Source organism: Chlorocebus sabaeus, chromosome 22 (assembly GCF_047675955.1).
Source record: "Chlorocebus sabaeus isolate Y175 chromosome 22, mChlSab1.0.hap1, whole genome shotgun sequence".
Classification (NCBI taxonomy): domain Eukaryota; kingdom Metazoa; phylum Chordata; class Mammalia; order Primates; family Cercopithecidae; genus Chlorocebus; species Chlorocebus sabaeus.
In genome coordinates, this window is record NC_132925.1 from 46,031,669 (window position 1) to 46,054,796 (window position 23,128).

A 23,128-nucleotide genomic window follows, 5' to 3' on the forward strand; every position below is an offset into this window, starting at 1 on the left:
ATACAGTATTAAGAACTTTTGGAAATATTACTATTAAGATCAACATGAAAAAGCAATTCAAGTACTTTTATATTACATGAGATATTTTGTTCAGTGTAGAGATATTAATTAGGGGAGAATAGCTTCAAGGTTATCACCACCAAGTAATACGTGTGAGTGTGAAGCACAAGTCAGCATTTTAACAATAGGTTAAATGTGCCTCAAAAAAGAAAAGAGATGACTAACCTTACACAGTGTGTACAGCTTCCTGCTAATGCACATGGTCCTCTGCAGACAGCTATCCAAATGCAGCCCACAGACACTGTTCACCAGTGAGCATATGTGAATTCTAGGCCCACACACTAGAAAACCATCACTTTATAGAGTTTCATAACTGAAAATATATTTTCATAGAAACAACAAAGCAAAGGGGATGAAAACAATGGCGACCAGAAAAGCTAACTTAGATGAATGGTGCCACTCAAAGGTCTTTCCGAGGGAAGCTCAGTCCTGGCTTGCGAGAGTCGGCCTTGGCTCACCTCACAACAGGGCTCCAAGCTAAGGCGTCAAGGAAGCAGTCCCACTGCTTCTCGCAGTCAGCGAGACTACAAGGCAGATGCCCACTGCTGTCCTGTCTCCTCGTCTACTTTCTCATCTCAGTGTTGTAAGGCAGCCCTGCACTGGTCCCTGAGTAACAGAGCAGCTGTCATGAGCACAGGTTCATGTTATCCAAGAGTGTTCTTAACTTTGAGAGAAATGAGAATATGACAAGGAAAACCAAACAGCAGCAGGCCTAGCCTCAGCAGCCTTTCTGAGTGATATCTAGTCCCGACGACTTTGTGATTTCTAAAGTCGTGAACACCTGTTCAAGAGAAAGAAAACAAATACATATTTAGATGTTAGCACTGCTTTAAGAAAACACATTCTGAATATTACATTTATGCTACTCTTTAAAATATACAAATCTGGCCAGGCATGGTGGCTCATGCCTGTAACCCCAGTACTTTGGGAGGCTGAGGTGGGTGGATCACTTGAGGTCAGAAGTTCGAGACCAGCCTGGCCAACATGGTGAAACCCCATCTCTGCTAAAAATAGAAAAATTAGTCAGGCATGGTGGTGTACACTTGTAGTGTAGTCCCAGCTACTCAGGAGGCTGAGGTGGGAGAATCACTTGAACCTGGGAAGTGGAGGTTGCAGTGAGTCAAGATCATGCCACTGCACTCCAGCCTGGGTGACAGAGTGAGATCCTGTCTGAAAAAAAAATAAAATTAAATTAAATTAAAAATAAAATATACAAATCAGTTACTAATATGACATCTAACAAGTGCTTTATAATAGTTTTTCAAACTACATCAACTGAAGCCAATTTTTAAAACCTCCTGTTTCCTACCTCCCCACATGTGGGGTGAATTCCAATGGTGTCATCAAGTAGCTGTTTTGTGAGCCCACATTTCATTGCAGCTGCAAATCCTTGGGTAACCTCACCGGCGTTTGGTCCAAGAATATGAAATCCTATCACCCGATCCTTTAATACAGAAACAAAACAAAGAGAATCCCTGTAGGTTAATGGTCTGAATACGGATCCATTCACTGCAAGTTCACAGTTAAAATATACAGTATCTACTACAGAAAAAGAACTTCAATGTCAAAGTGAGCAGAGAACATTACCATGAAACTAAGCCACTGTAAGAGTCTGTTAAATGAGCCAGTAAATGCACATCCAGAGTTAATTTGCACTCAAATTTACTAGAACAAACAATTTACCCACTGCATGAAGGACTTCATTAGTATGATGTAAATGTCCAAATTATGCTGAGACAATGCGCAACAACAACATAACAAATCTGAATTAAAGTCCAACACTGGAATAACTCTGGGGCAGCAAGTTTTACTGGAAATAAGAGGTTGTTGGCCCAGGAAGCAAGATGCCCTGTTCCCAACATCAAGTGGAGACAAAGGAGAGGCTGGTGCAGGGCTGCCACCCAGGACTGTGTGCTGAGAGGTATGGGGTGCAGGCAAAGAGCTGACCCACCGAGATGGGAAGCAAGATGTGCAGTCATTTTCCACAGTAATGGTGCATTCTAGGCTGTCCATTTGTCAACATTCCTTCATAGCATTATCCTTCACTGTGATCTTCAACAGTAAAAGCACACAAGAGATGAAGGGAAAGACTATAAAAGGGCAACGGAGGCCAGGGCCAGGAGAAATCCTTGCCTACTGAGTTTCTGAAAAAAGCAACAGCTCAGAATAGACATACACATCTGTATCTGCTAGCGGGCACTCCAGAGGGGAGGCAGGCAGAAGCTGCCTGGGCTGGGGCTTCAGAGTGAGTTCCCAGGGCCCACGGAAGACTACTGCATTGGAACCTGAGGTGGTTGGTGGGTTGCTCAGCAAACAGAAAAGCGGGGTGGCTCAGAGCAAAGTAAGGACACTTGGTGAGAATCTCCACTGAAAACTGTAAATGAAGGTCCTGAGTGAGGGAAGTCTCATTTACAATTTTGACCATAGAGCTGGAATCAAGTATTCCCATTTCATAAGTTCGAGGGTTCTGCTCAAGAAATAGGCATGTGGCCAGGGTAAAGGAAAGGGACACAATCTCCATGGTTAAAGAGCAAGGCCAAGAGTGTGGCCTGGGGACCTGGGCGGGAGCCGGAGGGGTGGCGTGGGACACAGCAGAGGGGCTCAGAGATGGGAAACGGGGCTGACAGCCACAGAGGTGCAGCCCACACCCTCATGAGGAGGTCAGAACTAGCATGATGGCTGCAAGTCCCACCTTCAGCAGCAGCTCTCCCATCAAACCCCAACCGTCTCACTTTCGGAGAGTAACAATGTGTAGTCTCTCCCTGTTCCCTTTGGAAAGGCCGCCCACAACTGCCAAAACTTGACCTCAGATAACTCTGTCCCAAAGAATGAGGATGTAGCCCAGCACATAAGCATCCATCCTTAGGAGCACAGCTGCGAACTTGCCCAACCTGGAGCATTTCAGGGCCATTATGATCACCATCCCTGTCACTGCCCTGTAGCCATGTGCAACTACCAAGAGACTAAGCCCTAGAGCTCTGGATGACTTCATCATTCAGGCAAAAGAGCACATGCTAATGGGCTACTAGCCTGGGACACCCTGTTTTCTGTTATACTGAAAATAAGATAAATACAGAGATGTGAGAATTAAACAAGATAATGACTGCTGTTCAGCAAACTTTTATGTAAATGTCACTTGTTGCAGTTCATATTTATCTATTTGTATGTTTCCTCTCCCCAGATAGATGATAAACTCTTCAAGAGAAGAACCAAGTCTTAACATTGCTTTCTACATTCAGAATTCTTTATAAAGCAAATTATAAATAAACTGTGCTTTAAACTACGCTACTGAGGAAGGCTGTTAACCATTTTGATGCTCGCCACTGGTAACTGGGAGGAGGAAAGCCTCCAATAATGGGCTGCTGCTTTAGTGAAAGCATCAGGAATTAGCTCAGTAAGTCAAGTTTCACTTTGTGTGAACATCTCCATCTAAAGACTTTTGACACACATTCAGTCTGTTTATAAAATGCATACATACAACTTACTATTTGATGACCAAAATTTTCACAGATCTTCTAGTTCTAAACTATCAAGTTTAAACTATCAGGCTATCAAGATGGCCCTGGGAAAAGGCACCTTTCAGTGATGTATTTTGAGTGGACACTGGTAGGGCTCAATCGCAAACTGTCACTGCTCAGCCTCTGTGACATGTTAACTAAATGACAACAAGGAGGTGCTCTGCATTGTCCTGAACGCTACCTTAGAAAGATTATAAAAACGGAGCAGTCCCAGCTGCTCAGAAGGCTGAAGCAGGAGGATCACTTGAGGTCAGGAGTTGGAGACCAGCCTGGGCAACATGGCAAGGTTCCGTCTCCAAAAAAAAAAAAAGAAAAAAAATTATAGAAATCTAAATACTAGAAATAAAAACTACATTTAAATATCACAGCATTTTTGGCTTCTAGTGGTATTACATACATGGTCTAATTTATTGCAGATTATCTTTGCGTAACAAGTGTTGTTCTCTCTGCCAGCTACTGTCCATTCAAGAGGCCAGAACAAAGTATGATATATCTGGAAGATAAAAGAGAGAAAAAGGGCAGAATTAACGTATATGGAAACCATTCTTTGATAGGCTCTTTAATTCTATAAAGGCAATAATCTCCATAGCAGCTTTCAAAAATTTAAAGTTCAGTGACCCCAACTTTATGTATCTGTTAGGAGCCCCGGGGTCAAGGCTCCTGAAATGCTAGCTGCATACGTGTGTTGGCTGTTGTTTTACTTGCTTGGCTGTAAGTCCAAGCAAAAATCTACAAACAAAATTTAGTTTTCAAACATGTATAGAGTACCAGCAACCCAAGGCAGAGCACCAGGCACAGGTTCTCGTGTGGGCTGCAGAGTTGAAGACTGAGATCCTGACGTCAAAGCTGACCCTGATAACAGGGCTCATGTTCCAGCAAACTTAAGGAGGAGCAGAAGAAATAAAACAGCTCCAGTCATTTAGAGCTCCAGAACATAGCGATGGGAGAGCAGGAATCATGTCTCTCACATTTCTGCCCCCAGGCCCTCACGCCGGTGCCTCTATGCCTCTTCAATCTGGCTCAGTTTTCTAAGAACCAGAATAAAATGCCATGTGCCCTCTCTCCAGCTTGGGGTTGCTGTGGTCTCCCAATGTTGTACCTCTGAATCACTCCGTACACAAACGGGCAGTTAATGCTGGGTGACAGAATTGGAAATGTAGTATGAACAATAATCCACAATGGATGGATTTAAATTTTAAAATACCACCCAGAAATAATCATTTTGAATGTTGGGGAAAAGCATCAATTGCTGGTGCATGTAGAGTTAAAACAAAATTTTTATTAAGGAGGTATCACAATATACAGTTACTTGTAGCCAAAAAAAAAATTGATTTAACTTGTTTTTAACAGAAGAGAAATAAACTCTTCTACCCATTTTTTTGTTTGTTTGTTTTGAGACAGGGTCTCACTTTGTCACCCAAGCTGGAGTACAGTGGTGAGATCTCGGCTCACTGCAGCCTTGACTGCCGAGGTTCGAGCAATCCTCCTGCCTCAGTCCCTAAGTAGCTGGGACTACAGGTGCGCGTCTCCACACCTGGCTAATTTTTGTATTTTTTGTAGAGATGGGGTGTTGCCATGTTGCCCAGGCTTGTCTCAAACTCTTGAGCTCAAGTGACCCACCTGCCTCAGCCTCCCAAAATGCAAGGATTACAGGTGTGAGTCACCACCCCCTACCACTTCTACCTATTTTAATACAAACTTTTTAATCTCTGCAGCTACTAAAAACAGAAATGTTTCTTTATCTTAGAATATACTTTCCTAAAAACACACCTCTAAGGTTAAAAAGAGATGGTACAAACTCTTACCAGGTTTTTTGTTGTTGTTGTTTGTTGTTGTTGTTGTTGTTGTTGTTTTTTGTGAGACAGAGTCTCACTCTTTCGCCCAGGCTGGAGTGCAATGGCACGAACTTGGCTCACTGCAAGCTCCGCCTCCTGATTTCTCTCACCAGGTTTTAAACATGATTTTTAAAACAGTAAGCTACTATTTCTGATGTGTTCTATCACTTCTGCTATGAAGCAAGGAGGTGAACACTCACACTTCCCCCCATCTCCTTTCATTCTTTCACTGGTTTTGTCAAATGTGGTTTTTCCTTCTAGCACTTTGAAGATTTTACTGTATTTAAATTTCTTACCCTTCTGGTTCAAAGTGGATGTGAAATGTGGATCCAACTTCCAACTTTATATTTTTCCTTAATAGCTACCCACTTATTCCGGCACCCTTTAATGGACAGCCTGTGTTTTTACTATGGATTTAAAATATGACCTTATCACATACTAATTCTTACGAGCATTTGAATCCATTTCTGGGTTTCACATTCTGTTCTACTGATCTTGCTGTCCATCTGTGTGCCACTGCTGCACAACTGTAAGCACTGCAGCCATGTGGTAAAGTTTCATATTTAATTAGGGCTCCCCTCATTATTCTTGAAGTCTTTTTATCAACTTATGCACAATTACAGACATAATTTTCAAAGCTTTGCTGTGGAAAACAGTGATCTCTGATCCCACCTATTTCAATGAACCTAGAGGCCACCATGTTCAACCTCTTTTATTTAATCATTTGGGTATTTACCTCTATGTTTCTAAATAACATGCTTATATTGCTACTGCCTGACTTTCCTATTTTAGGCTTTATTTATTGATTTGGCTCTATGCAAAAGCAAGATGAGCTCTCTTCCCTGGCCCCTAGCACTCACTCTAGCTCCTTCCTGCCCTTCCCATCCCCATCTTCCCAATACAGTTATATACTCTTAGCTACCACAGTTACCAGTGTTTCCTTTACTATGTAAAAGCTATTGACAGACAACTTGAAAGCAACAAGCAAAGGATGAAGCTGCACCCTTAGCTCGCACATTGACAAACACTAACTCAAAATGGACCACAGACCTAAATGCACTCACACTTCCTCCCATCTCCAGTCATGCACAGCATGTGTTGCAAAACAATGCTGGTGTACGATGGACAGCATATATGACTGTGGTCCCATAACATTAAAATGGAGCTGAAAAATTCCTGCCACTTAGTGACATTATAGCCATTGCAACATCATAGTGCAGCACATTACTCACTATTTGTGGTGATGCTGGTGATGCTGATACCGCACTGCCAATCTCCAACAGTCTAGCATATATAATCATGTACAGTACATAATACTTGATAAAGATAATAAATGTGATATGACTATGATACTGATTTATGTATTTATTATACCACACATTCTACTATTATTTTAGAATGTACTCCTTCAACTCATAAATTAACTGTGAAACTGCCTCAGGCAGGTCCTTCAGGAGGTATCCAGAAGAAGGCATTGTCATCATAGGAGGTAACAGCTCCACGTGTGTTACTGCCCTGGGACAGGATGTGGTGGGAGAAGATGGTGACATTGATGTTTCTGACCCTGTGTAGGCCTAGGCTAATGTGTGTGTTTGTGTTTTCATTTTTTATAAACAAGAAGTAAAAAAAAAAAAAAAAAAAATAGAAAAAAGCTTATAGAATAAGGATATAAAGAAAGAAAATATTTTGTACAGCTGTACAATGTGTTTGTGTTTCTCTACAATGGGAACTTTAAAAAAATATTAACATCACATTTTAAATCCTGTCAAAAAGCAACAAATAAATAAATAAAACAGGTGAGTTGATCTGCAGCAAACCTTGGTGAAAAGACCTTAAAGTAATCCCAAAAACTTGGGGAACTTGTTTCCTATAAAGATATTCCTTTGTCTGGGACACAGCCTTCTACATCCTTCCTGTCATGTGCCTGACATCTTTCTACCTTAATTTTTCATTAATTTCAGAAACTTTTAAAACTAAATGTTAAATCCATAATTATTATCATCGATTTTCCAAGACCAATGCAAAAAGGACAGCTTATTATTATATAAAGAGTTAATTTAAAAACTCTGATAAAATGTTCCCTAAAATGTAAATTTCAAAAATAACCATCTAAAGTAACATAAGGTTTTAATTACACATTTCCCCAGCACCAGAAATTTAAATAGGAGTTTCTTAAATCCTTAGGCCATTTAACTAGGGAATATCAGTGCTATCATTTAAATAAATTCCTAATAATAAATCATACAACTAAACTGCCTTCAAGGAAAAGGACTATGATTTCAATTCTCTTTTACTTGAAATATCAAGTATTAATAACCCTCCAATTCTTTTTAACTCTCTCTCTCCCGCCTATGTTGGGAGAGTGGGCAGAAAAAAGTCAATCAAACTTCCCAGCAAGAGACAATGTAAGAAAACATTTTTAAGATTATAATTGGATAGGGTTAGGGTGTAAAGGAGAGGTAGCAATAAAGGTGTGTAGAGGGCATCCTTTTGGAAATATGAAGAGCCCACAGGCAGACAACCCTGGAACTTCCCACCTTACCACCCATAGCCATTCCTACTCCTGCATTCCCAAAAGATCTTAAAATAACTTTGAGCTTCCTTGTGTAAGTTTGCTCAAATAGATTTTTGTTACTTGTAATTCAAGTGTCCTGACTTATAGATTACACTCTCCTCTTTCCCAACCATATTATTGTTGTTTGCTAGACAGACAGGGTTTAAATTAATTGCTAATTTTCCTAAAATAGGAATATGATTTTCTACAATATAACGATCACAGTAACTTGCAAATTGCTGAAATAAAAAGTGACTGCAAAGAAAAATTGTTGATTAAAAGAGATTGTTTTTAAGGAAGTAATAAAACACAATCTTACTTCTAGATTCTCTTTTTTATATACTTCAATAGCTTTTTCTTCAGCTAATCCGCAGCAACCATACTCCAGAGGAGTAAACACCGTAGTCGGAACATTAACATAATCACACTGAAAGACAAACAAATTACATTGTTTTATTTTGTGAAACTTTACAGCAAAAATCTATATTACATATATTTATATAAAGAAAATAAATGAGTCCAGTTCAGTGTAACTGATCCTTAAAACATCAACAGTTTCAGGAAAATTCTAAGGTACCTTAACAGAGACCTGGGATGGGCCCCTGACTCAGGGGAAGAGACCACACACTGGCCAGCCACCAACAAATGGGACCGGCTCTCCCGGAGCACAGACTCAGAGGTCTAAAAACCAGAAGGAGGAGGTGGAGGTAGTGCCACCCATCTGCCCCTAAAGACACTCTCCAAAATGTTTTCTTTCCATGCCCATGATTCTGGGCTCTGCTCTCCTGGAGCACTTCTTCCAGGCAACCTTGAATTATGCTACTTCACTGGAAGCTGAGACCACCTCTTTGCCATTTCATATTCTTTATGCCACTGAGAGGCGAGGCAAGTATGCAGCTCAACGGTGCTGGACTGAGTGTTCCTGACCATCAAAGTGGGATGGTACGTGTGTGAGTGTGTCTGGAGGGGGGTGCTAATATACGGCAGGGACAAGGATGACCATAGGTCATCTCTGTAGTCCAGGGGTTAAGAAAGAACTATCTCCAGAGCCTTTATCAGACTGAGTCAGAGAAGAATGGACATTATAAGGTGGCACTCCTGCCTAGGAGAGGCCCCAACTTGGGAGAAGAGAGGGCCTCTCTGGCTGTGTGGAGAGGACCTGGAATACTTTGGTGGGTGAACCATGAGACCGTGTGCATGGACAGAAAGCTGTGTGTAGGTGGCAGAGAAAAGGTGGAAGGTGCCTGCCCAGTCACAGTCCCTTCAAAGGACACCACCATCCACAGCACTGTATGTTCCCCAACCCCTGCCAGTGGCCACAAGTGATTAGACTGGGGACAGCCATCTGATCTCACAAGAGCCAACACAAGCTGGCCAGAAATCTACGGAATGGCAGAAAAAGGTGGGCTGAGTCAATCCAATTCTTTCTTTTGTAGGAAAATTAACTAGAGGCAAAGAAAATTTTCCAGGTGGTAGAGGAATGGGAAGAAATGGACCTGCAGAGTTGTCGCCAAGTTAGGCCAAGGAAGAGCACATCTCTACAAACCCCCCACTGTGCTGCTGGGCCCCAGAGCAGCTGGGACCTCACCTCCAAATGCAGGTAGGCCCAGCCCTAGTATAGTTCTCTTTCGAGGTTCCTCTGAGATTCTACCTATTAATCCCAGGATTCTTACAGTAACCTCCCTCAGTTTGCCTAGTTTGAGTGAGCTTCTACTGTTTGTTACCGCAAAGAAAACCAAAACACCACCAGGTATCTCCCAAATCAATGAGAGGATTTGCATACAACACAGGTAAGTTCTCCAATTAGCCTAGATTCTTATGCTCTCATGCCACTTCATGTTTGCCTACCTGCAAACCATGGGTAAGCCAAGCATTTATTTTCTTTTCCCAACATGGCTGAGAAAATCACATAACTGTGTGAACTGCCTGGGTATTTTCTGACTTCTCTGAGGCACTCACATGTTGCCAATCCATTTATTGACTGGCAACTGACTCCAGATTCCATAGCTTACATGGGAGGCCTCATTCTTAACAGATGCCTTTGTTTCCTGTTTCATATCAATTAAGAAAAATAAACAGGAAATGGCTCAACTTTGCCCCTTTCTCCTAAAAACCTTCTCCACATCTTAGACCATCTCCTCCACCTGGACTTGACTCATGCTACCCTTCTCCTAGGCTTCTTTCCATCTTGTGCCTTTCATCTCTTACTTTATACTCTACACATATTGCCCCATATTCTAATCCCTCCTCGCCACAGTCACCATGATCAACTCCTTACAGCATTAGGCAACTGCTCTGCCGACATATATCCCAAAATGTTATTTGCAGTTGAGATAATTCCTTGCACATTTAGCATTCCTGGCCCCCATCCATTAATGCCAGCAGAGCCCCCTCCCCAGTGGCCGGCCTCATGCACCAAATACACCCACCCACAAGGTCTCCATGCAAGGCCTTGGCAGATACCTGGGGGATGAAGCAAAGCAGCACATAGCATTCCTCATGAAGAATCCATGCCCAAACCTCTTCATCTGAACACACTCATGCAAAAACAATTGGAGAAATTCAGAATGTGGGACATTCTATAAGAAAAGTAACCTGGATTCATCAAAAAGTCAGAGTTAAGAACTGGAATAAGACAAGGATGCCCACTGTCACCAGTCTTATTCAACACAGTACTAGAAGTCCTAGCCAGAGCAGTCAGTATGAGAAAGAAAGAACGGGCATCCAAACTGGGAAAACAGGAAGTGAAATTGTCCCTCTTTGCAGACAATATGATCTCATATGTAGAAAAACCTAAAGATTCCACCAAAAACTCTTAGAACTGATAAATGAATTCAGTGAAGTTGCAGGATACAAAAATCAACATACAAAAATCAGTAGTGTTTCTATACACCAACAACAAACTGAAAAAGAAATCAATAAAGCAATTCCATTTACAATAGCTACAAAAATAAAATATTTAGGAATAAATTGAATCAAGTAGGTGAAACCACTCTACAATGAAAACTTCAAAACACTGGTGAAAGAAACTGAAGAAGATACAAAAATATAGAAAGATATCCCATGTTCATGGATTGGATTAACATTGTTAAAATGACCATACTACTCAAAGCAATCTACAGATTCGATCCAATCTCTATCAAAATACCAATGACAATCTTCACAGTAGTAGAAAAAAAACTTAAAATTTTCATGAAACCACAAAAGATGCCAAAAAGCCAAAGTAATACTGAACAAAAAGAATCAAGCTGGAGGCATTACACTACCCGATTTCAAAATATACTGCAAGTTATAGTACCCAAAACAGCATGATAGTAATATGGAAACAGACACATAGACTATGGAACAGAACAGTGAACTCAGAAATAAAACCATGTATTTGCAACTAACTAATTTTTGACAAAGGCACCAAGAACATACACTGGAGAAAGGACACCATCTTTAGTAAATAGTAGTGGGAAAACAGTATATGTAGAAGAATGAAACTGGACCTCTGTATCTCACCACGTGGAAAAATCAATTCAAAATGAATTAAAGACGTAAATATAAGGCCCCAAATTATAAAACTACTAGAGGAAAACAGGAGAAATCCTTCTGAACACTGGTCTAGGCAAAGATTTTATAGCTAAGACCTCAAAAACACAGGCAACAAAATGAAAACAGACAAATGAGACTGTATCAAACTAAAAAGCTTCTGTAATCAGTAAAGGAAACAATCAACAGAGTAAATAGACAACCTGTAAAATGGGAGAAAGTATTTGTAAACTATCCATCTGAGAAGGTACTAATATCCCTATACAAGGAACTCAAACAACTCAGAGCAAAAAAAAGAATCTGATTTAAAAATGGGCAAAGGATCTGAATAGATGTTTTTCGTAAGACATACACATGGGCAACAAGTATATGAAAAAATGCTCAGTATCACTAATCATCAGGAAAATGCAAATCAAAGCCACAATGAGATACCATATCCTGATTAGAATGGCTATTATCAAAAAGACAAAAAATAACAAAGGCTGGTGAGGATGTGGAAAAAGGTGAACTCTTACACACTGTTAGTGAGAATGGAAACTAGCACAGCCACTATGGAACACAGTATGGAGGGTCTTCAAAATACTAAAAATAGAATCCCCATAGGATCCAGCAATCCCAGTACTAATATTTATCCAAAGGAAAGAATCAGTGTATCAGAAAGATATCTGCACACCCATGTTTACTGCAGCACTATTCAAAACAGGAAAAATATGGACTCAATCTAAGCATCCATAATGGATGAACGGATAAAAAAAACGTACTATATAAACACAATGAAATACTATTCAGCAATAAAGAATAAAATCCGATCCTTCACAGCAACATGAATAAGCCTGGAAGACATTATATTAATGAAATAAGCTGGGCACAGAAAGACAAATACTGCATGTTGTCACTCATATGTGGGAGTTAAAAAAGCTGGAGAGGTTGGTTAACAGACACAAAATTACAGCTAAACAGAAGGAGTTAAGTCCTACTGCTTTACAACACTGTAGGGTGAACATAATTCACAAGAATTCATTGCATATTTCCAAAAAGTTAAAAGAGGATATAACAGAATGTTCCCACACAAATAAATGACAAATGTTTGAGGTAATAGATATGCTAACTACCCTGATTTGATCATTACACATTGTATCTGTGTATCAAAATATCACTCTGTATCCCATAAATATGTACAATCATTATGTGTCAACTAAAAATAAAAGGAAAAAAGTCAGAGTCATAAAAAATAAAAAACAAATAAAGGCAGGGAGACTGTATCAGACTAAGAGACTTAAGCGTCGCAAGAGCCACATGTACTGTGCGAATCAAAACACACACACTCTTAAGGAACAACTGAGGAAATGAGTATTATAGTACTTTTATTGAACTTCTCAGATATGGCAATGGAACTGTATTTATGGAGGTAAACATCTTTGTATTTAGGAGGTATATGCTGAAGTAGTTAGGGACAAATGTCATTGATGCCTGCCACTTCAAAAAGTGGCAGCAAAAAAGCTCAGCAAAAGAAAAAAGGAATATGAACTACACATACACATATTCAGAAAAGGAGAGACAGAACAAAAACAGCAAGATGTGAATAACTGGGGAATCTGGGTGAAAGGTTCAATATAGGCGATTGTTTTAGTAGTCTTACTGTCTTTTGACATCTTTCTAAATAAAAGTTGGGGACACAAAGGTCTCAACAGATCCCTACTGCCTAGAGAAGGCCCTACCAATTCTTCTTTGTGGCAAAGATTTTTGATGATCTGGCACTAAATTAGTTTTCCGACCTCCTTTCCAATTGTACTTCCCTATCACCAGCTACTCTGCCTACACACATTCCAAAATGTTCTATTGTACTGTGTTTGGGACAATTTTTCTTTGCATGAGATGGTACACTCAGCATTCCTGACCTCACCCACTAATGCAGCAGGGCCCTTCCCCAGTCATCCGTCTCCCACTAACTCTACCACATGGCCACAGACAGAGCTCCTGAGCAGTACTTCCCCAGCTGAAAGCTCCTGGGACACTACTCATAGTCCTTAGCACAAGCCAAGCACTACAGGTCTCTGTGTTTTTAGCCAAGCTATCTGCCCACCTGAAAAGTCCTTTGCTTCCTCAGTTTTGAATTACTCATCCTATAAAGTTCATTCCAAATATTTGATTTAAAAATATGAAAAGTGGAAATCCTCTGTAGAAATCATCTGATTCACATCCTTGGCTTTGCAGATGATGAAACTAAGGTCCTCAGAAGTTAAACAACCTGACCATATTTACAGGCCAAGTGGGCACTGAAGCCAGGACCAGAATCCTGACTCATGCCAAGAGCTCCTATGCTATTACAGCGCAACAGTCCACTTATGAAGGTTTTCCCCCTCCCTGCAGCTAGAATTAAACAATCCCTTCAGTGTCCCTAGAGCAACCTGCAGACAGCACTCTGGCACACAACCATACTCTGTCTTCTGTTCAGTCTGTGCCTGCCTGACTCATGATCCCACCTACCTGATAAGCCCCTGGGGCTGACCATGGCCAGTGCTTTGTGCATCACCCAGCACAATATCTTGCACACAGTGGACACTCAAAAATATTTATTTTAATCCATTAGTAAATAGTAAGTCTACTGCAAATTATATCTCTGAGGAACCCTTTACTGGGAAAACAAGCACACAAGTTTTACTTGTATTAGTTTTAAAAATCATGATCTTGATCAAGATATTATCTCAAAAACAGCAGAAACTTACCTTTTCTAAAGAGGCCCCAAAAAGTCTCCGAGCTAGCAGCTTGCCTGACTGTATGGCGACAGGAGTGAGCTCTGGCTTACCCTCCGAAATATCCCCAACAGCATAGACATATGGCACACTGGTCTGTTCCACATCATTTACAGGTATTTTTCCACTCCTATTAGTTTTTGAAATGGGAAAAAAATATATCACAACTCACTCTACACTTCTAGGTGACTAACACTATTAGCCAAAAGACTAAATACATAGAGAAAAGACCTCTCTTAAAATTCATGCACCTCAGGATATCAATTATCTATAAGGTCAATGACTTAACGTAACAAGGGTTTCTGTAGCTCCAAAAGAAAATATCTCTGGTGAAACCACGGGCATTTCCCGGACGCCTAGGATATCTGCAGACTGCCTCCACAGACTCACTTAGAGCTTTGGAATTTATCTCTTTGCCTGACCAAGGACATAAAGATGCGTTCTAAATCACAGACATTAGGTGAATATATCTCTGCAATTATTTCTTAAAGTCATCGTCCAATATATGAGCTTTTAAAGACATGCAATAAGAGTTACTGATTGATGAAGAAATTGATTATAAAGAGCTGGTACTGAACTTATAAGATAAATTAAGATATATCTCAGTAATTAAATGAGAATTTCTTAGAGGTGACCTGCAGAAACCTGTTGCTTTGTGCAGCTACAGTGCAATGATCCCAATATACTTACTTCTCATTAATTTTGACGCCAATCTTCTCCAAGCCCATTTTCCTTGTACAGGAGTCACGACCAATAGCTAACAAAACCTGCATTTGGAGAGAAATCAAAAACACAAATTATCCATATCAGGAATGAAAGAGGGAACATCACTATAGATCCTTCAGACATTAAAAGGGTAATAATAGAATATTACAAACAATCGATGCCAATAAATCTGACAGCTTAAGGTAAAATAGAGTCCTTAAAAGACACAACTTACCAAACTTACACAAGTCTGAAAAGCCTACAGACTAAATTACGTACCTTCAAAATTCATATGCTGAAATCCTATCTGCAAGTACCTCCAAGGGTGACTATATTTGGAGACAGAGCCTTTACAGAGGTAATTAAGGTAAAATAGGTCATATGGGTGTGCCTTAATCCAGTATGACTGGTGTGCTTATAAGAAGAGGAGGACATGGGCAACACAGACCAAAGGACGACCATGTGAGGACACAAGGAGAAGACAGTCATGTACAAGCCTAGGAGACGGGCCTCAGAAGAAACCAATCCTGTCAACACCTTGATCTTAGACTTTCAGCCTCTAGAACTGTGAGAAATACATTTCTACTGTTTAGGACTCCCAGTCTGTGGTACTCTTCCAGAACTGTGAGAAAATAAATGTTGGTTAAGCCACCCAGTTTGTGGTATTTTGCTATGGCAGCCCTGGCAAACTAATATGCCCTATACCGTTAAAGAAACTGAATTCTCCATTTGTAAACTTCTCATAAATTAATTCTAGACCCAGATAGCTTCTCTAGGAAAGTCTATGGAATACTTCAGTAAGAAATAATGCTAAGGGTATAAAAACTCTTCCAGGAAAGAAAGAGGAAAAGGTAGCACTTCTCAACTCCTTTTTTATGAGGCCAGTATAAACAGCTGACACCAAAATCAGACAAGGGCATTAAAAGAAAAGAAATTCACAAGGCAACACTCCTCATGAATATAGATGTAAAATCCTTAATGAAATGTTAGCAAATCAAATATAGCAATATATAAAAAGGATAATTGTTTGTGACCAAGTAAGTTTGTCCCCAGAAAGCAAATCTGGTTTAACATACAAAAATCCATCAATGTAATTCATCATATTAACAGAATAAAGAGAAAACAATTCAATCATCTCAACAGATGCAATAAAGCATTTCACAAAATTAAACACTCTTTCATAATCAAAATCTTCAGAATAAAAGAAAAGAAAATTTCCGTCACCAGATAAAAGGCATGTGAAGTAAACTTACAGGTCACATCCTGGCAATGATACAAGACTCAATGTTTCACCACTAACACCAGGAACCAGACAGGCATGCCCATTCTCACAATTTCTAATCAACACTGTATTGGAGGTCTTAGCCAGTGAAACAAGTCAAAAAAAAAAAAAAAAAAAAAAGATTAAAAGCATGCAGACTGGAAAGGAAGAAACAAAATTGTTTTTATTTGTAGATATGAATCCTAACAAGCTACAAGGTCAATATTAAAAAAAAAAAACTATATTTTTATATACTACCAACCAACCATTTAAAAATGCCATTTGTTACCTTTAAAAACATGAAGTATGTTTAGCAAAATATGTGAAAGACCTCTAGAGTCCAACGATAAAACACTGCTTAGAGGAACTAAGGAATACACAAATAAATGGAAAAACTTATAAGGTTCATATGTTGGAAAAATCAACATTGTTAAAATGTCAGCTCTTCCAAACTGACTACGGAAAAAAGACAATTCCAGCCAAAATCCCAGCAGACTTTTGTTTCTAGAAATTAAAAAGCTGTCTTTAAAAGTTATATAGAAATGCAAAGAATCTAAACAAAATTAGAGGACTCACTCTACCTGATCTAAGACTCACCACAGAGATTCGGTAATCAAAACAATGTGGTACTGGGGAAAGGACAAATGGTCTATGGGACAGAATGAAGAGTACAGAAATAGGCCCACAGTTAAATGGTCTTTCATTGAAGATTCCAAAGCAATTCAATAGAGAAAGGGAAGTTATCGGGAGAACCCACTCCCGACATTTAACGTGGGTTCTTTTCTATTTCCTAAGTGTCTTGGCTGGGTTGATAAATAAAGGGAAAAGAGCACAAGAGAGAGAAATTTAAAGCTGGGTGTCCAGGGGAGACATCACATGTCGGCAGGATCCCTGATGTTCCCTGAGCCGTAAAACCACCAAGTTTTTATTAGCGATTTTCAAAAGGGGAGGGAGTGCACGAATAGGGTGTGGGTCACAGAGATCACATACTTCACAAGGTAATAAAATATCACAAAGCAAATGGAGGCAGGGTGAAATCACAGGACCATTAAAATATCACAAAGCAAATGGAGGCAGGGTGAGATCACAGGACCACTGGATGAGGTGAAATTAAAATTGCTAATGAAGTTTCAGCAGGCATTGTCCTGATAACATCAGGAAACAGGGTTTAAGAGTAGATAACTTGTCTGACCACAATTTATTAGGTGGGAATTTTCTCATCCTAATAAGCCTGGGAGCACTATAGGAGACCGGGGCTTATTTCATCCCTTCAGCTTCGACTATAAAAGACGGGATGCCTTAAAAAGGGGACGTCCACAGACCTAACTTCAGGGCGCATTCTCTCTCTCAGGGATGTTCCTTGCTGAGAAAAAGAATTCAGCGATGTTTTTCCTATTTGCTTATGAAAGAGGAGAAATATAGCTCTGTTCCGTCCGGCTCACCAGCAGCCAGTTCAAAGTTACTTGTTCCCTGAACATTGCTGTTATCCTGTTCTTTTTTTAAGATGCCCAGATTTCATACTGTTCAAACACACATGCTCTACAAACAATTTGTGCAGTTGATACAATTACAGGGTCCCGAGGCGATATTCATCCTCCTCAGCTTACAAAGATGACGAGGGAATTAAAAGATTAAATACAGGCATAGGAAATCACAAGGATATTCATTGGGGAAGTGATAAGTGTCCATGAAATCTTCACAATTTATGTTCAGAGATTACAGTAAAGACAGGTGTAAGAAATTATAAAAGTATTAATTTGGGGAACTAATAAATGTACATGAAATCTTCACAATTTATGTTCTGCCACGGCTTCAGTCGGTCCCTCCTTTCAGGGTCCCTGACTTCCTGCAACAGGAAGTCTTTTCAATAAATGGTACTGGATACCCATATGGAAAAAAAAGAACTGCACAGTGAAGCACGTATGCTCTATACAACCCATAACACATGTGATGAGGTAGAAAATAAATGGCTGCAGATCTAGGATGTGGCTGTGGAGTGCTTAGTCTTGGAACTGCAATGTTAGGAGCCATGTTGCATGTTGGATTTGACATAGATGCAAATGCACTAGGAATAATTAATAGGAATGTGGAAGAGTCTGAATTAACATATGTTGGCATGGTTCAATGTGATGTGTGCTCCTTATCTAATGGAATGTCCAAGTCATTTAATACAACAATTTTGAATACTCCTTATGGGACCAAAAATAATAAAGGGACAGATATGGCTTTTCCAAAGACTACTTTGGAAATGGCAAGAACAGCAGTATATTCTTTACCCAAATCTTCAACTAGAAGACATGTTCAAAAACAAGCTACAGAATGCAAAATCAAGACAGATGTTATTGCAGAGCTTCGAGATGATCTGCCAGCATCACGCAACTTTCAGGAAAAGGAATTAATGGACAGTGAAATGGACCTTATTCAGTTTTCTTTTCAAAAGCCTCCAAAACCAAAAGCAGCTTAAAATCTAATAAAAATGAGTGAGAATTCATTTGTTTACTAAAAAAATTAATTCAAGGTAGATTACACACTTAAACATAAAAGCTAAAACTATAAAGCTTCAGGAAGGAAACAAAGGGATACTTTCATGACCTTTGGGTTAGCAAAGATTTCTTACAGCACACAGAGAGCATGAACCATAAAGTAAAATACTAATAAAATTGAACTTCATAAAAATTTAAAACTGTTAACCCAAAGATACTACTAAAAAATATATAGGCAAGTCACAGATGTGAAGAAAATATTCAAAATACATATATCTGAAAAAGGAATATGCCCAAGATATATAGAAGCCCTGCAATTCAATAAAAATTCAAATGATCCAACAAGAAAAGGCTGAAGACTTGAACAAACACTTCAAAGAAAAGATACATGAATGGCCAATAAACACATAAAAATTGCTCTACATCATTAGTCATCAGGGAGATGCAAATTAAAGCCATAAGATACCTCTACACATCCACCAGAATAGCTAGAATGGGAAAGTCAGACACCCCTAAAAGTCCTAAGGGTCTGGAACAACCAGGCCTTCACATATAGGTGATGGAAATACAAAATGGCATAATCATTTGGAAACTGTTTGGCAGTTTCTTAAAAAGCAAAAACCATCCCATGATCAAGCAATTTCACTCCGAGGCATTTGTCAAAGATAAACTGAAATATACGTTGGCTGGGAGCAGTGGCTGATGCCTATAATCCCAGCATGTTGAGAGGCCAAGACAGGAGGATTGCTTAAGGCTAGGAGTTCAAGATCAGCCTGGATGATATAGTGAGACCCCATCTGTTAAAAAAAAAAAGGCTGGGCGCGGTGGCTCACACCTATAATCCCAGCACTTTGGGAGGCCGAGGCGGGTGGATCACGAGGTCAGGAGATCGAGATCATCCTGGTGAACATAGTGAAACCACGTCTCTACTGACAATGCAAAAAAATTAGCCGGGCGTGGTGGTGGGTGCCTGTAGCCCCAGCTTCTAGGGAGGCTGAGGCAGTAGAATAGCGCTAACCCAGGAGGCGGTGGAGCTTGCAGTGAGTGGAGATTGCGCCACTGCACTCCAGCCTGGGCCACAGAGCGAAACTCGGTCTCAAAAAAAAAAAAAAAAAAAAAAAAAAAATTAGCCAGGCATGGTGGCATGTGCCTGTGGTCCTAGCAACTAGGGAAGCTGAGGTGGGAGGATCATTTGAGCCAAGGAGTTGGAGGCTGCAGTGAGCCTTGATCTCACCACTGCACTCCAGCCTCGGTGACAGAGTGAAACCATCTCTTTCTACATATCTCCCCATAAAAAGCTTTCTACAAAGAATCTTCACAGCAGTTTTAATCACAATAGTCCAAACTGCAAAGAGCCTCGTTATCTATCCACAGGAAAATGAATAAACTGCTACATTAATAAAATCTATACAATAAAAAGAACTACTGATGCACACAACATGGATGACTCCTAAAAACATCAATCTGAATAAAAGAAGCCAGATACAAGGAATATATACTGTACAACTCCACTTATATGACATTTAGAGGCAAACCAAACAAAATGAGTCTGTGGTGACAGAATCAGAATAGTGGTTGCTTGGGGGTCGATGAAGCACAGAGCGCTTTCTGGACTCACAGAAATGTTCTGTTACCTAAAGGAGTGTGGATTACATGGAATGTGGACATCTGTCAAAACTGACTGAACTGTACACTTAGGATCTGTGCATTTTACTACATGAACATTATACCTCATTACAAAATTAACCAATTTACAGTTAGATATTATGGACAACTTCATACCAATATATTTGAAAACTCAGATGAAATGGACTAATTTCTGGAAAAAATATAACTAATCAAAAGTAAATCAAGGAAAAAATAAAAAGATAAAGAAATTAATCAGTGGTCAAATATATCTCCACAGAAAATTGTATGTGTAGACAGTTGCATCAGTGAATTCTATCAGACATACAAGGAACCAATTCTAATGTTACAAGAACTTTGTCAGATAACAGGAAATGAGGAAACATACTCCAAACTTCATGAGCAGGAATACCTTGATACTCAAACCTAAAATTAAAATCTTTAACATATAAAAGGAAAATTACAAGCCAATATGATTCATAAATATAAATTTATAAATTCTAAATAACAAAGTCCAACATTACCAAGTTGGGTTTATACAAAGGATACAAAGTTGGTTGAATATTAGAAAATCAATGCAATTCAACAAGTTAACAGATTAAGGAAAAAATTCATCATCCACAGCTGCAAAAGAAACACTGTTATAACTGAACATCCATTCCTTTTAAAATATACAAAACAACATAAACAAAAAGACACTTAGGAAACAAAAAACAGAAAAGGAGTTCCTTAACTTGATTAATAGCATATAACAAAACCCTACAGAAAACATTGGTTTTTAGTGAAACATCTTTTCTTTTGATGTTGAAAATAAGACAAGACTGCTTGCTATTGCCATTTCTTGTAAGGACTGTACTGGAGGTCCTAACTAATGCATTTATACAAGAAAAAAAGAGAAAACCAGTAAAAAGGAAGAAACAAACTTATTATTCACAAATAAATAAATGTGTACATAGGAAATCTGAAATAATCTAAGGATAAATTTTTCAGTAAGAGTTCAGCAAGATTACTGAATACTAAATCAAAGCACAAAAATAAGCAGCATTTTTATACACTAGAAACAGTTAAAGATAGCGACATTTTCATAAAAACACCATTTGTAACTACATATAAATTACGTAAGTACCTAGTAATAAATCTAACAGATATTCTTGAACCCTAAGGAGAAATGTATTAACTTTGCTGGGAATCATTAAAGAAGATCTAAATTAATGGATAGATATACCATGTTCATGGGTGGGAAGACTGAATATTGCAAAGAAGTGTTTCCAAATTTTCCTATATATCCAATCCAATCCTAATCAAAATCTCAATAGGGTTGATTTTTGGATTTTGGTTTTGTTACATGTTTTCTGGCTTTGTTGATGCTCTCTAGGTTGTATTTTTTTAACTGAAAAAATATCTACATAAAAGTATATAAAAATATAAATGTACAGTTTCTGTCAAAACTATAAACTAATTACAAAAGAATTGTTGGCCTCCAAAGTATTCCATGAGTTATTGTTTGGAGATTTTGTACTGTTTGTTTTTGAGAAAGAAAAATAGCTTTGTTGTTGTTTTCATTAAAAAATATATTCAACATTTATTGCAAAAATATTCAAATTAAGAAAGGTATAAAATATCTAATTCTCCAAAAGTAAGCACAAATAACATCTGGATCTATGTGCTTCCAAATTTTACGTACAGTCACATACACATATATTTTACCATGATATTCCTCATGTATTACTGAAAATTCAAATGTCAGCAGCCAAATTATCTTCTCTGATAATGCTCTTACAAAGAATTAAAAAATGTAAAAAAAAAGTTAATCCTGGTATAATCTTCCCATAAGTTTCATTTCTGTTAATTTAGGAGTATGTTCAATAACTTAGTAATGATAAAATAAAAACTCACTGTGTTATAGACTCCTTCAATTGTTTCTGTTCCTTCGGTGGATTTAGCCAATACTTTCAGCTTTCCAGGTGAACCTTTCTCCAACTGTTGAATCTAGTAAGAATGAAGAGTATAATGATGCTATCTAAATATGACAAAAAAGAAATGCACAAAAGGGTGTACACTGGTATGTTTGTGCACATTTGTATGTTTGGTGGTGGTACATATAATAGGTGTTAGTATAGTTAAGGTTTCTGGACAAGGCAGAAATAGAGAAAAGTGGACTGTCACAGATACATTTTGGAGGTAGAAATGAATTAATGAATTAGTTGAGATTGGAGGGAGCAAAAAAAGAGAAATTAAGGGGTATTCCTAGATACTGGCTTAATACACTGTGTTAATTTACTGAGTACTGCGGTGGGCCAGAAAGATTAGCAGGATAATATATCTTTTTTGTTGTTTTTTTTTTTCGAGACGGGGTCTCGCTCTGTCGCCCAGGGTGGAGTGCAGTGGCGATCTCTGCTCACTGCAAGCTCCACCTCCTGGGTTCACGCCATTCTCCTGCCTCAGCCTCTCCAGTAGCTGGGACTACAGGTGCCCGCTACCACGCCTGGCTAATTTTTTTTGTATTTTAGTGGAGACGGGGTTTCACTGTGTTAGCCAGGATGGTCTCGATCTCCTGACCTTGTGATCCGCCTGTCTCGGCCTCCCAAAGCGCTGGGATTACAGGCGTGAGCCACCGCGCCTGTAATATATTTAGGTAAAAAATCTAGTTTCATTTTTGTCTTGTTAAATTTGAAATGCTTATGAGAGATTCAAGTAGCAATTTCCAGTAGGCAGGAGTATAAATGAGTGTGGGATTCAGGAGAGACTCTTAAATAGGAGATATAAATATGAGAATCATTAGCATTTAGATGTTTAAAA

At 39.0% G+C, this 23,128-nt stretch overlaps 1 protein-coding gene and 1 pseudogene across 4 annotated transcripts in view; one reads left to right on the plus strand and one right to left on the minus strand.

The window, feature by feature from the left end:
* Positions 1-356: 356 nt before the first annotated feature.
* Positions 357-23,128, minus strand: part of TXNRD3 (thioredoxin reductase 3) — a 50,204-nt gene continuing 27,432 nt past the window's right edge. For 3 of the 4 annotated variants that reach the window (XM_073009801.1, XM_073009802.1, XM_038003449.2), the window contains 7 exons: positions 22,226-22,318; positions 14,945-15,021; positions 14,228-14,384; positions 8,287-8,394; positions 3,976-4,071; positions 1,370-1,504; positions 357-841 (listed from right to left, as the gene is read on the minus strand). In XM_073009801.1, the coding sequence (XP_072865902.1) occupies positions 779-841; positions 1,370-1,504; positions 3,976-4,071; positions 8,287-8,394; positions 14,228-14,384; positions 14,945-15,021; positions 22,226-22,318 (729 nt within the window). In that variant the 3' untranslated portion in view covers positions 357-778. The remainder of the gene's footprint in view (positions 842-1,369; positions 1,505-3,975; positions 4,072-8,286; positions 8,395-14,227; positions 14,385-14,944; positions 15,022-22,225; positions 22,319-23,128) is intronic. The other variant, XM_073009803.1, reaches the window with a different exon arrangement.
* LOC103228117 (rRNA N(6)-adenosine-methyltransferase METTL5 pseudogene) lies at positions 17,958-19,215 on the plus strand (annotated as a pseudogene).